Raw genomic sequence first — 15,667 nt, forward strand, 5'->3', positions numbered from 1 at the left:
TTATATATGTAACCTTAGTTCCCTGAGGGAAAGAGACGCTGTGTCACAACTCTTTGGGAATGCTTCCGAGTTGCTCATACTCTAAATCACATGTGTAATCCGGCCAACGGCAACACGCAAATAAAAAAAGGACTGCAAATGAGAAGGGAAACGCGGCAGGGAAGCGCGGCATACATAACCTAGAGACCTTCCCTTTCTGGAACTCGAGTTGCATCAAAACGCTTTAGGAATAAGCCAATGTCCAATCATGCCACACTGACCAGTCCTTGAATAGTGTGTGAGAGCACAACCAGAGCGCAGGACAGAGGGAGTGTCTCTAAGGTTGAGGTCGTAAAACCTGACAAAGGGGCCACAGGCTGGAGCTTTAGGGCCACAACCTCCATAACTCTGGGCAGGGTTGAACCAGAGTTCCCCCAGCCTGGGAGATGGGATCTCTCCAAAGAGGTTCCTTGAGGAGAGACACCAGGTTAGTGAACCATGGTCTGCCTGGCCATTGAGGTGCCACCTGGAGGAGATGGACTCCTTCCCGGTGAACTCTCTCCAGAACTACCGGGAGCAACGCGATAGGGGGAAAGGCGTACAGGCGTGGCCTCGGCCGCGTATGTACCATGGCATCTGGCCCAAAGGGGGCTGGGTGAGTGAGGGAGAACCAGACAGGACAGTGCAATGTCTCCTGAGTCGCAAACAGATCCATCTGAGCTCTGTAAAACCTCCGCCATATCTGCTCCACCACCTCGAGGTGGAGTCTCCATTTTTCAATTTCCATTTTCCGCTATTGCCTCTAATGGGCATCTGCTCTCTGATTTAAGTACCACCTCTGTACCACCTCTGTCTCTGAGCCACCACTGGAGGGGTCTCATGTGCAGGAGGCCAAGTGGAATTACACTGGACACTGCTGCCATGACTTTCAGCAGCCTCTGGAACTGCTTCACAGTGACTGACTGACCTTCTCCCACTTTTTTGACTGTGATGAGGATAGCTTCGATCCAAGTGTGAGACATAATCAATCGTCGATATAGTTCAGAATGTGGATACCCCGAAGCCTTAGCAGGGTCAAAGCCGCATCCATGCATTTTGTGAATATGTGTGGTGAGCGTACCAGGCCGAAGGGGACGACTAGATACTGGTAAGCTTCGCCCCCGAAAGCAAACCTCAGGAACCTTCTGTGAGCAGGAAGGATGGATACGTGGAAGTATGCCTCCTTTAGATCTATCGTGACAAACCAGTCCTTGGACCTGATCTGTGCCACGACCTGCTTGAGAGTGAGCATCCTGAACCTGAGCCTCATAAGTGAGTGGTTCAAAGAGCGTAGATCTAGAATTGGACGCAATCCCCCATCCTTCTTCGGAACCACGGAGTACTGGTTGAACCACGTTTGCATACAGCGAGGCTTGTGGGGTTAAGAGGCAGGCCGCATATGGGCTATCCCAGGACCTGGACACATCAGTGTGCAGACTCAGAAAAAAAGGCAAATCCCGGCATGTGTGCTGCTTCTGCTTTTTGTTTGAGCTTGGAGCTAGTTTGAGCTTGGACACGGCCCGCGTCACCTCCAGGAGCTTTTCATACAGCACAGACTGGGAGGAGTCCGTAGGCTTGCTAGCTTAAATAATTTCTCCCTCCTCGGAGGAAGAAATGTGGAGCGCCACGCCGCTCACGCCTGGGAAAGAAACCGCCGAAGACCCGGCAGGTGAGAAGGGGGAAAGGGACGCGCCCGTCTCATGCCCTCTGTCAGATCCGTATGGGAACCAAGCGACATCCGACGGCGCTTTGCTTAGGGAAGAGTGGGGCCCGAGCCGTGAGGAAGAGGACTTTCCTCAAAGAGCGATCTCCGCGAGCATAGAGTGTGAATAGTCATGCAGCTACAATGTGAGCAGTCGAACCCCTCGAGAGCCGACTGAGTGTGCTCCTCTCCCAAGCAAATGACACATCATCTAAAATTCTGCTTGCTTTTCAAGCTCATGCCTACACAGATTCACACACAAAGCGCTTACCTGAACAAACAGAAGCTAGCGTCGGCTCCACTGCATGCGCATTTTGTAGCTTCCTGGTCTTGCTGTTGGACGGATTACACACTTGATTCAGAGCGTGAGCAACACGGAAGCGTTCCCAAAGAGCTGTGACACAGCTCGAGTTATTGAAAGGGAATGAGGTACTTGCTCTCTCCCCTCCCTGCTCTAGGTGTTTTAAATTGCAGAAATACTGTTTGACCTGCACTCTGACTCCACCACCCTAACAAGTTAGAATAGCTGAAGATTTTTCTCTGCTGTAATGTACAGTATATGTATCAAATAGGGCCATATTTTTTATAATGTATCTATAATATGGACACTATATGTACAAACGTTTGTAGACACATGACCAAAAGATTTGTATGGCTTTATGAACATCCCATTACACATTTAGTAACCATTTGCTGTTATTATACCCACTCCACTTTTCTGGGAAAATGTGTGCTTTTGGAGATTTGTGCACATACAGTCAAAAGGGCGTAGTAAAATCAGGTACTGATGTACGGTAGGCTGAGGAGGCAGTCAGTGTTCCAATTTATCCCAAAGGTGATCAATATAGTAGAGTTCGATAGAAGGCCACTTAAGTAGGTTTGGGTCTACTAGTTTAAATGAATGGATGATCCACATCCAAAGACATCCGATACAATTGTATGCCTTCAACTTTGTGGTAACAGCTTGCGGAAGAACCACATATGGTCAGAAAAGTCAGGTATCTCAATACATTTGGCCATATAGTGTATGTGCAAATGGATGAATGGGTAAATCCTTGAGCTTTTCTTTCTGTTGTACAAATCTAGAGGTTTTCATTGGTCCTAAACATTGCACTACTAAACAAAAGGTTGTTCAATGTGAACGCCTGGCACTGACAAGCAGCCACTGCTGACCCCTTGAGCATGGCCATTAACATCAACTGCTCAGCAGTGTGAATGAGACGGATGTAAATTGCAATGGATAGCAGGCATCTTGCCAAGGACAAGAAATGAAAAAAGCAAACGATTTAATACAAATACCAAGCTATTTCCTTAGACCTCGAGCACCTTTAACACAACATTTATATATTTTATAAGACATGATGATCTTGTCTTCATAGGGCAGCTGCTCTTTCGATCATGAAAATGTGTCACTACTCACTCGAGGGCTTGTATTGGAAAATTCTACTATTTAGAAACCATGTGTCATTGTCTAGTTGTCTTTTTTTATACAGCATTTAAACACTGCCACTCTCAAGGGCTTACCTTGTTCTACAGGTGAAAGTAAATCCTGATGGAAAAACACCTTCTAATTTGTCTAATGTATTGAAAAGAACACATTTTCAGTCAATGCTATTAACTAATATTAGTCTAAAGAAACAATTAAGAAGTTTTAGAATGATGCAAGATTTAAGAAAACACTTTTTATTTTCATTTCTTTAAAAAAAAATAGTAATCTATAAAGTTTCCCATCAAAAATAATTGCCTATATTAAACTTTGTCTGAATGTAACTCAGTTCAATCATGTGGAACCGATGTAATCATTTGAATTGAACAAATTTAATGAACTTTTTTCCTCTAGTAAAGATAATAAATCATTAAGTAGGTTATTTTATCCATTTCATTACTCTTGAGATCTTTCTTTTCTCAGAAGCAACACTGACTTGCACTATCTGTCTATTTTTTTCCTCTTTTCTGTTCCCTATCTCCTAGTTGAGCCCTCTAATGTGGAACTAAGTGGCTCCTCTGAAGCTATAGAGGGAACAGAGGTGAATATGTGCTGCTCCACTTCTTCTAGCAATCCACCGGTTCATATCCGCTGGTGGCTTGGCTTCAAGGAGCTCAACACCACTTCCTTTACTATCACTGAGGTAAAAAAACACAGGATTGTATTGAGAACCTGACTTACCTAAGAAGAGCAGTTAAATAATTGGTTACGAACAATGCAAAATATCAATTAGAAAAATCTGATATAATATTAAAAACCTGAAATTTTGTTTGGGTGTTCATATAATTAAATAAAACTGGGCATGATTTATTAGTATCAGTCACTTTTTATACCTTTTTTTATACTCGATGACTTTTATAACCTCAATTTAAGAAACTGTATGACCATAAGTTGGACACCCGACCACCTATACATAGGTGCAGCCCATTCTAGATTTCATTTTCTGTTTGCTCGTTTAATATGATTCACTCTCCTGGGAAGGCTTTGCATTCGATTTTGGATTATGGCTGTGGGAATTTGTGATCATTTAGCTACTTTTGGCTATATAGCATATACAGCGGGGAAAATAATTATTTGACACATCAGCATTTTTTATCAGTAAGGAGATTTCTAAGTGGGCTATTGACACAAAATTTCCACCAGATGTAGCCATCAAGCCAAATATTGAATTTATACAAAGAAATCAGAACATTAAAGTATACAAGTTGAGTCATAATAAATAAAGTGAAATGACACAGGGAATAAGTATTGAACACACTTTATTTAATACTTTTTAGAAAAGCCTTTGTTGGTGATTACAGCCCACTTAGAAATACTGATAAAAATGCTGATGTGTCAAATATTTATTTTCCCCGCTGTATGTTGTCTTGATTTAAGGTATTCGCACAATTTTCTGTTGGAACTTAATATAAAATATTAATAAATGCAAAATAATCAGATGTGCTGGCTCAAGTTCTATTTTATTAGCTGACAAATGTGGTTGAAAACCAAATTTACAGCCATTATTGTAAATTTCTATATCCTAGTCTAGCTAGAATAATAAATAAAAGACTTCGATAGTTCGCAACTTTTCATTTGGAACCGGACTAAGAGTAACTTGTGAAAAATCTGTACTCTGTTACTCTGAAAGTTCGGAGTAACATTTGTTTGTACTTATAAATTACATAAAAATGTTTGAAAAACGATTTTATTATTGTATTATTCATTTAAAGTAGTAAATAAAACATTTATGACAAGTAATTCACAAATTTTTGTTGAATTTACAGTACAGTACAATACATGTAAAAATTTTTTTGTTACTCCCAAAGGGGTCATAGAACGTAACTTTGCACTTTATAACTGAAATGTATTAGCTGTTTCATTGCGGCATGTGTTGAAAATCAACTTGTATGTGTGAAACACAATTCTGAAAACACATAAATGTCTCCAAAAAGATTTTTGTATAAGATTTAGACAGCCTGACTTTAAAAATACAACCCTGGCTGATAAATAGGACGTGTGTTAAATAAGATTGAATGAACTGCTAAACAGTGCTAATACTGGTGTTACTTGGTTTTACTTTGGAATATGTTTTAAACCTGCTATTTTTTTTGTGTGTGTAAAGTAAAAGAAAGCATCACTTTAGACAAAACATTGTCAATCAGCATCATATTACCCTGAGTAAATGTTTAGAGAAGGCAATCAATTTCAAGCCTTTAATTCATTCAGGCACATTACAAATCATTGTGGCCCTTTCAAAGTGCGACTTTGAGCGTTTCTGAGCTTTGAGCACATGATGAGCTTAGTCTCAGGAACAGTAAGAAATAATGTAAAAAAAAAAAAAACCTTCTGGGATTTGTACACTGACACTCAACCACTTCATAGAGTGTAGTATTTGATTAAAACTATTCTACTATTACACTACAAAACAAATACTGCTGCTTTGACCATAAAGAAGCTCAAATGACTCATCCTTTAATTTGGCCCACAACCCTCTTTTTTTTTTTTTTTTTACAGCTACTTAATTTCCTTTCAGAAATGTGTTCTGTCTAATTTTTTCCTTTTCTTATTTTTTTCCCAGTTCTTTTCTGGGTTGAGTTTGAGTTTAATGAAATGTAAGTGAATAAAAGCCACAGCAAGGCTGCCTCGTGCCTCTCTCTCCGGACCTCTTGTTCATTTTGATAAATTTTCCATTTGATTAAATTTTTCATTTGCATGCATCCAGCACTACGTTATTGAACTTTTGATATATATTACAGCAAGAAGAAGACTGACCTTTTTTTCCATTGTGCTTTCTCAGTACTTGTATTTTCGCCTCCACCTGCATTTTTTTTTCTGTGACGTTTTTCTTCGCTTGACAGTAATTAGGCGTTCAGAGTGAGGTTGCAAAGGTTAGACTGAGGCCACTTTTCCACACGCACAATTTAGAACACTTGCAAATGAGCTTGACATTAAAAGGAAAAAAAAATTATGAGCTGCTTGTTCTGGAAGGGGAAAAAAATAAAACAGTGTCAGAGACCTTTCGGGTCTTTTATGTGTAAAATTTATTTTTCTTTCAAAGCTCGTAATTATTCTTTTCAAACCATATCACTGTAAGAGTCCATAATGGAAAGCAAGTGCATAGACAAACATGCTAAATTTGAACTTTGGAATTAAAAATTATTGACTAGAAATGTAATCAGTCAACTTTATCTTGAATTTACTTTAATTACTGAGATATTGCGGTGGTGCTGCAGACACGAATAGACATGATGTTAAAAGCCATTTCATTATTAAGGCTTTGCAAAAGAAAATATATAAATCAAAGTTAATTGACAGACAATGCAAGATATAATAGGCAGATGTATTATTGTAAACAGTGATCGAATTACAATTGGTCTTTGGAGCAAAGTGTATGACTTCTTCAAAGTAGCCTCAGCATGGAAAATCCAAAATATAAATTAAACTCAAATATGATGTTTGAAAGTTTCTATTTGTAAGTATTATGTGTTGGACAACAGTGCAACATAATTTGTCTTTGTACAAAGGATTAAAAAAGACAATGTAGACAGGAGACTTAATATAACAGTATTGGGACACCTGACTTTATCAGCCACATGTGATAGAATGACTTTGAATATGGTAGAATAAATTATTCTCTTCGCTTGAACTTAGAAACCCAAACCTGTTTCACCATGAGAGTGAGTAGATGAGTGATGTCAGTGTTGCAAACAAATTCCTGTCACCTACAAGGAATTGAAAATGTAGAACAAAGAGAGGAAATAAAATGAGCCATAGCTTAAGATATAATTATTACATAATCACCACAAAGCCTACAAAAATCAAACCTTGACACAGCCATTACATGATATATTGACCCCAACCATTTTATTGTAAGGGGTCATTATTATATTGTTAAAGGAATGCAGGTTTTTAAAGAAATGCAGGTTTGTGGGGAAAAAAAGGAAATATGTATAATAAAAACGCAAGAAAATTAACATAGTGATAAGATGTGGAATCATTTTCTATACAGAGGCACTGAAATGTGTTATTGCTCTTATACAACAGCGATTTGTCAATAATTATAATTTTAATGAATCCACAGTAATCATGTAATTTTTAAATGATTTACATGTAGTGTTGTGGAACTTCTACAAAACAAGTTGCCTCACCAGCCTTTTGTTTTGTTTTTTATGAATAAATTATTAAAATAAGTTCACATGACTAATTAACTGGAAGTGTAATCTCCAGTGTCCTGATGATGTTTACAAAGTCCTGACATTGGAGATCCCTGCAGCTTTTGTTGAAAGGGTCTCCAATGTCAGGATTTTGTAAATAGACAATTTTCAGCGGGCAAAAATCTTGTGCATCCCTACTCCTAATACATAACTGATCCTGATCTCATAATGATGACATTATCTCATAATTATGACTTAATATCTCATAATTATGACTTATTATCTCATAATTATGATAGTATCTCATAATTATGACTTACTAATAATTATGACTTAGTATCTCATAATTATGACTTAGTATCTCATAATTATGACTTACGAACTAATAATTATGACTTAGTATCTCATAATTATGATTTAGTATTTTAGCAACCATCTTAACACTAACATATACAGTCATCAAGCCCAAACCATATTATAGCTGCTACATTTCTTTGGTTGTGCAATGAGACGCTTCTGAGCAAAGAATGCAGTTAACCTCTGATCCGATGTTATGCGCTAAAATGCTCTCCTGCCACAGACTTCCCCAACTTATCTCATTATTATGAGATACTAAGTCATGATTATGAGATCAGGATCTCATAATTATGAGATACTAAGTCATAATTGAGATCAGGATCTCATAATTATGAGATACTAACTCATATTTATGAGATACTAAGTCATAATTATGAGATACTAAGTCATAATTATGAGATCCTGATCTTATTATATGTTATAGTATTTCATAATTATGACTTAGTATCTCATAATTATGTCTTGACTTAGTATCTCATAATTATCAGGATCTCATAATTATGAGATACTATGTCATAATTATGAGATATTAAGTCATAATTATGAGATATTAAGTCATAATTATAAGATCATTATGAGATCCGGGTCTCATATTTATGAGATACTAAGTCATAATTATCAGATAATAAGTCATAATTATGAGATACTAAGTCATAATTATGAGTTAGTAATTATTAGCTCATATTACACAGCGCTACCTAGCAAAGGGCAATCATGTCAGCGGTATGGTATGAGTATGTACACAGTACATTAGGTTGTGTGTGTATATATATATATATATATATATATATATATATATATATATATATATATATATATATATATATACAAACTATATATGACTGAAGTTAAATAAATAAAACTGCAAAAAGTAAAACATTTTATGTAAAAAATTGTTTATCTGAGAGGTGTCCAAACTTATTCCAGTGAAGGGAATTAAAGTTGCCGTAGGTTCCCTCATTTCTGATTTTATATTAGTTAGAAATATTAATCAATGAATGAATAAATGGATTAAATTAATTAATAGAAATCATCTTTGTTATTTTTAATAAAACGTACAGAAAAATAAAAATATAGAAACAATCTTATTTATAGTGCAATAGAGTTCAATGCCTAATACGGCTATTCTAGCCATAATCAGTACAGATGTATATTTGCAATATCAGTGACCTGTAATGAGAGACTTGAAGCTGGTCCTTATTTTTCCATATTTTTTGAAGAATGTTTCTAAATTGAGCTGATGCTGACTTCTCGGGATATTATGTAGGTGCGAGGCATTTTTCTTTTCAGTTTACACTTGTTGAAGTTCATCAGGCTGTAAGTCTGTTCACAGAGGTGGGTACTGCCAAATATTTGGACAGTTTTGTGACAGTATGAAGATGGAACACATATGGGTGTGATGAACAAGTGTCCATACATCTTTGCCTGTATAGAGTAGATTGTTGTAATTATATTTTTTAATTACGATTCGGAAATACAATTACAATTTTGAAATAATTTGTGATTTTTAAAAGGGAGAGAATGGAGGGATGATGACGACATCCAACCTGACTCATACTGTATCCAGGGAGGAAAATGGACTGCTGCTCACATGTGAAGCATTTAATAAAGGCACACGATTCTCCAGCATCCAAACTAAAACCCTCAGTGTGTACTGTGAGTATGAAGTAGAAGAATATTGTTATACCATGTCAGTTACACTCTTCCTTGCTCCTGAACTATTCTATTCTATTATTAAGACTAATTCGCCATGGCTTGCTCATCAGGGATAAATGCACACCATTCACCTTAACTGTTGATTTCTGTAAAGCTGCTTTGAGACAGTGTCTGTTGTGAAAAGCGCTATAGAAATAAACTTGACTTGACTAACTGAACATTCTTACAGACCCTCCTCAGAAGGTTTGGTTAGATGCCCCTTCAGAAGGAACTCTCCTACGTTCAGGAATGACCATTCAACTGGTGTGTTTTTCCAGTGGAGGAAACCCTACAGGCCGGTTGACCTGGTTCAAGGTTTGTATGCACATTTATAAAAGTTGTACTGTATCAAAAAGACCTGCCATTTTTAGAACATTTCAGAACAATACCCATGTCTTGCCATCTGCCACTGACTTGTCACTTAGAGTAGCATGTGATGCCTGGTGGAGGTGTTTCCAGACTGTAAGTGACAATACTTTTAGAAAGATTTCCAGACACATAATAATAGTGTGACTGTCAAATCACAGTTTTGTTTTTTTGACATTGGTAAAATGAATGAGTCCCTGCTAATTTTAATCCCACCCCACACACACACACACCCACCACACACACATACACACACACACATTTTTTTTTCATTATTTCAAGATGCTGGCTTAACACCTCGATTGAAGATGGTGGCTCATTGCCTCACTTTGAGATGCAGCTTAATTTCCTAATTTCAAAATGCAGCCTCATTGCCTTCATTTAAGATGGTGGCTCATTGCCTCAAATCAAGAACATTCTTCATTATTTCATTTCAAGATGCAGACCTCAATGACTCATTTGAAGATGCTGCCTTATTAGCACATTATAAAATTATCTCGTTGCCCCATTGAAAATAACAGCTTATTTTCTCGATTAAGGTGATTCATTATCTCATTTCATTACACCTCATTGTTTAATTACAACAAGGCACTGCTTTGCCTCATTTTACAATGTTGCTTCTTAGATTTGTTTTATCGCATTGCCACAATTCAGATAATACAGGATCAATTGTACCTCAATTAAATCATTTATGAAAATGTATTTTGTTATAATTTATTATTTGTGCAATAAATTCCTCACAATTATTGTATTTTGTTTGTAACTGAATACTTTAAAATGAACCTATATTTATTAAGCATCAGTAAAACAGAAAAGCTATTTTCATCATGAATACAGATGTTATCTAGTTGCTAATTTTGTTTCTTTTTCATCTTTCTTTTTTTGTTGTGCTGTTTTGCATAATATACTTGTTAGAGGGGAAGCAGTGCATGTCTTGTGGTGTTTTGACAATCGTAGCGTGTTTGGGTCATGAAGTGAACTTATGTGCTAAGCTGGGTGTTTGTACAAAGAAGGGTGTGAAGAGTTTTGAAGAAACAACTTGGTAATGAGTGCATTTTGAAACAGAATTTGAAAAAATTTTAAGCAGAATATTTATATCATTGAAAACACAGGTTTTTTTAATTGGCAAGTTTGACAGCTTGATCTTTGCATACATATATATATATATATATATATATATATATATATATATATATATATATATATATATATATATATATATACAGTACAGACCAAAAGTTTGGACACACCTTCTCATTCAAAGAGTTTTCTTTATTTTCATGACTATGAAAATTGTAAAATCACACTGAAGGCATCAAAACTATGAATTAACACATGTGAAATTATATATGGAATTATATACATAACAAAAAAGTGTGAAACAACTAAAAAATGTCATATTCTAGGTTCTTCAAAGTAGCCACCTTTTGCTTTGATTACTGCTTTGCACACTCTTGGCATTCTCTTGATGAGCTTCAAGAGGTAGTCACCTGAAATGGTCTTCCAACAGTCTTGAAGGAGTTCCCCGAGAGATGCTTGGCACTTGTTGGCGCTTTTGCCTTCACTCTGCGGTCCAGCTCACCCCTAAACCATCTCGATTGGGTTCAGGTCCGGTGACTGTGGAGGCCAGGTCATCTGGCGCAGCACCCCATCACTCTCCTTCTTGGTCAAATAGCCCTTGATGCCTTCAGTGTGACTCTACAATTTTTATAGTCATGAAAATAAAGAAATCTTTTTGAATGAGAAGGTGTGTCCAAACTTTTGGTCTGTACTGTATATATAAAGCTGATTAAAACACCTACTCACATATTCTTAAAAACAAATTAGCAAAACACAGTTACTTTTTCACTGCCTCTGCTTGGAAATTAACATGTCTCAGATCACACTGTGCTTTCTTTTATATATTAAGCCTGGAAAGCCTTACAGTGTAGGGCACCATGTATCTTGCATAATAATGAAATCAATTACAAAAGAATTTCAAACCATATTGATGCATTATAAAACCAAGAAACTAAGAAGACCTGGCCTTGTAATTCTTCAAGATAATTAAATAATTATGATAACAATAATGAAGTTTACCGGTTACCGTTGATTTAAGTTTTTTTGCATCAAGCCTGTGCGCTGTGTGAATGTGTCTTTGTATATGTTGTGTGTGATATTAGAATGGTAAAGTTGTGCAGGTGCCATCGAAGAACATCGAATCCGAGCGTGGTGTGTCACGAGAGCTCCTTCTCACTCTCCAACCAAGCGATAATTTAGCTAAGTATCGCTGCGATGCCACCAACGAGGCCAAGAAAGTACAATCAGCTGAGATTAAACTTCAGGTCCAATGTAAGTCGATTCCAATCAATTCAGTGTATCTTATTTCTATAGCACTTTCAAAAAAGGACATCGTCCCAAAGCTGCTTTACAGAAAGAAACAAATTCTAATAAAAATTTTAGCATCATACACTAGTTCCATATTTTATATATATATATATATATATATATATATATATATATATATATATATATATATATATATATATATATATATATATATATTTTTTTTGTATATCATTTATATCATTTAGATTTTGGCGAAAATCAATTGTGGTTTAACAGAAATCACTGCATTAATACCACCAAGAAATCATTGCCTGTGAACACAGTTTGCCATGTAATCCACAAATGCAGGTTAAGTCTTTATCATGCATAGAACACGTATGCATGAACATGATCTAGAAACACCACCATCCTCTCTGGGCCAAAGCTCATTTAAAGGGTCCTGAGGCAAAGTGGAAAAAATGGTCAGATAAACTCAATCTTAATTTTTTTTGGGAACCATGCACCAATGAATAGAGGGACCATCTGGCTTGTTATCGGCTCTCAGTTCATAAAGCTGCATCTCTGATGGTATGGGAGTGCAGTCTCTATTAATGAATAAATCAGCACTGGTTCGCTAGATTACAAACTTAAGATAACATTAGCCTACAACTCAGGATATAATTATTTTTTTTAAACAAATAAAAAACAAAACAAAAAAGCGCTAGTGTAATTAGTGCCTGTGGAATGGGCAGCTTGCACAATATAGAAAGTCTTCATCAATGCTGAACGATACATACAGGTTTTAGAGCAACAAATGTTTCCATACAGAAAACGTCTTCTTCAGGAAAGGCCTTGCATATTTGAGCAAGACAATGCTAAATGCATACTGCATATATTACAATAGCATGACTTTGTAGTAGAAGAGAAGAGTGTAGAGGGTGTTGAACTGGCTTGCCTGCCTGCTCTACAATATAGACCTTTCACCATTTGAAAACATTTGGCACACCATGAAATGAAAAAATACAACAAAGGACACCCAGAACTGTTGAGCAGCCAGAATCCTGTATCAGACACATATGGGACAACATTCCTCTCCCAAAACTTTAACAATGGTCTCCTCAGGTCTCAAATGTTTACAGATAGAAGATGAGGCGATATGAAGAAGACACCTTGAGAGGAACCAGATTTAAATTGGAACTCATCTTTACCAAATGTCCATTTATTGTTAAGTTTATCAACTCTTCACTCAGGAAACTTGCAAAAAACTGTTCATCTCAAATCAAACCATTCACACAAACTGATTCAATTGAAGATAGCTCTATTCAGATGTAGGGCTTCAGGATATACCAGGCAAATCTAGTGAGAACAAAAGAGCATGTGAAGCTTGATGGAGAGAGAGAGAGAAAGAGAGAGATAGGGGGAAACAGATAAATACAGCCTGAAGAGATTTCTAGAACCTCACCTAACTTTTTATCAAACCAGTCCCCCTATCCGCTGCCTGATTTCACAAAACATCTGTAGTTCAGTCATAGTTATTTGCAGGTGCGTTGTCTTGATCACCCATTCCAGCAAATCCTATCCTTCAGGACACAAAACAATCTTAATACAATTTAGAGCTGTTTCTTCTGCACTCAGTGTGTGACAGCGTGAACTCATGTGTTCTTATGTTGTGTGTTGATTTTTGGTGAAGATCCTGCAGTAAGTTTGAAGATCGTGGTGAAGCAGAAGGTGTTGCGGGCTGGGCAGACCGTCAGAATGGACTGTCTGGCTGGAAGCAGCAACCCAAAAGTTAACATCAGCTGGAGTCTGGGCCCCATCAGGTAACTGAGTTCCCACAGCATGCTTCATTATTGTGACCATTTAAGATTACTATCAACAGTATGAAAAAAAAAAAAAAGACAAAATAATACAGATTTATCTTCTAATTATGATTCTTTTTTCTCTTAATAAAAGTTTGTTTTAATAGTTGAGTTAATTTGCCATAGTTGTCACTTTATATCCCACATTATCTGCATTATTTGATTCATATGTTTATTACATTGTAACTTTTCATTTGATAATCATTTGATAATATAATTATAATATTATTTTAATTAACATTACATTACAATAAAATAATATTACATGAAGTGGATAAATATGTTTCCATTTGAAAAATCAAAACGAAACCAAGGCTGTCTAGCTGTTTGTACAAAAAGAATTATAACCAACCTAGAATTATTATTTTTTTCATTAGGGACTAGAAAACTCTGGAAGAATGTCTTGGGGGTGAATAGAATAGTGAAACTAATGTTGCCTTAATGATGTACTCAAAATAAAAAGCAATACTGGAATATTACCTTGAAATAACAGAATAAAAGTTCGAATTGTGGGATAAATTTGAAGAAATTTATTTCAAACATCTATGATAATGAATCATAATTATTATAATAATGAATACCAAAAGTAACAATATTATAACTAAGAATATTTTCTACAATTCTTCTTCTTCTTAAACTTATTATTACTTATAATCATTGTTGCTGTTTTATAATTATTATGACTATACCTTTTATAGTTTATATAATGTCAAAAAAAATTCTAATTATTTAATTATTATTAGTACCCATTAGTGCATTAATTCCTTTGATTTAAAGTTATTTTAATAAGGTTCATGATCTTATTAAGATCAACTACATGATCTCAATATTGTCAGAGACAGTGGTGAGCCGTCAGAATCACTAACTTACATTTTCATATATTTCTGTTTTTTAAATATGTATTTAATTATTTACAATAATTTTTTCTCTTCATTTTTAAGTACGTCTCTTCGTAATTTTACGTTGGTGTTTCTATCCAATCAAATTTCAGCCATCACATCGTGTAGTGCCGTAAGACTTTCAGATCTAATATACATGTGACAAACATAAAGCTCCTTTACCTTTATATCCCACACCATTCCCTCAGTGAAGCACGTTGGTGGTAGCATTGTGTCCACTTTTACTCTCTGCCTCTTTTTTGCTTCTCTGACTCATCTTGATGGACATCCATGTTTCAACTGTGCAATATATACTTTATAAACTTTCCATTTCCTAATAATGGATTTCATATTGCTCTGTGGAAATTTAAACTTTAGACTATTTTTGTAACCAAACCCTAACCCTTTCTGTCACTCTATCTCATCATGTTATTTTTTTCTTACCTCTTCTTTGCCTACACCTCAAAATTTGCCTGTTTCTCTCTCTTTCTCTCTTTTTCCTCCTCCACATCCTCACTTCATCACTTCAATCTTATCCAAAGTCTGTTAGGAGAGGAGAACGCTGTTAAGAAGTCGGTCTATGGTGGTGTGTCAGTCAGCAGCACCCTATCGCTCCCTCTCTCTTCTCATCTTCATGGCAGAAGACTCACCTGTCAGGCCTTCAGCGCTGCACTCTCAGAGCGGGTCAACACCTTCCACACGCTCAACGTCCTCTGTGAGTATGAACGTATGAGTGGGAGGTTGTGAGGAAAAGAAGAGAAACGCAGAGCATACTGTAAAATCTAAAAATATCCTCACCAACAAAAAAGTAAACAATTTCTACAAGGGGAGGAAGAGCTGTGTATAGCAAACTATAGCTAATT

At 36.2% G+C, this 15,667-nt stretch overlaps 1 protein-coding gene across 1 annotated transcript in view; it reads left to right on the forward strand.

The window, feature by feature from the left end:
- nphs1 (NPHS1 adhesion molecule, nephrin) overlaps positions 1–15,667 on the forward strand; it is a 146,763-nt gene that overhangs the window by 81,262 nt on the left and 49,834 nt on the right. Inside the window, 6 exon segments of the mRNA XM_046862206.1 lie at positions 3,692–3,849; positions 9,214–9,355; positions 9,585–9,709; positions 11,923–12,091; positions 13,758–13,887; positions 15,347–15,519. Of these exon segments, the coding sequence (XP_046718162.1) occupies positions 3,692–3,849; positions 9,214–9,355; positions 9,585–9,709; positions 11,923–12,091; positions 13,758–13,887; positions 15,347–15,519 (897 nt within the window).

The sequence above is a fragment of the Silurus meridionalis genome, chromosome 12 (assembly GCF_014805685.1).
Source record: "Silurus meridionalis isolate SWU-2019-XX chromosome 12, ASM1480568v1, whole genome shotgun sequence".
In the NCBI taxonomy this organism is placed as follows: domain Eukaryota; kingdom Metazoa; phylum Chordata; class Actinopteri; order Siluriformes; family Siluridae; genus Silurus; species Silurus meridionalis.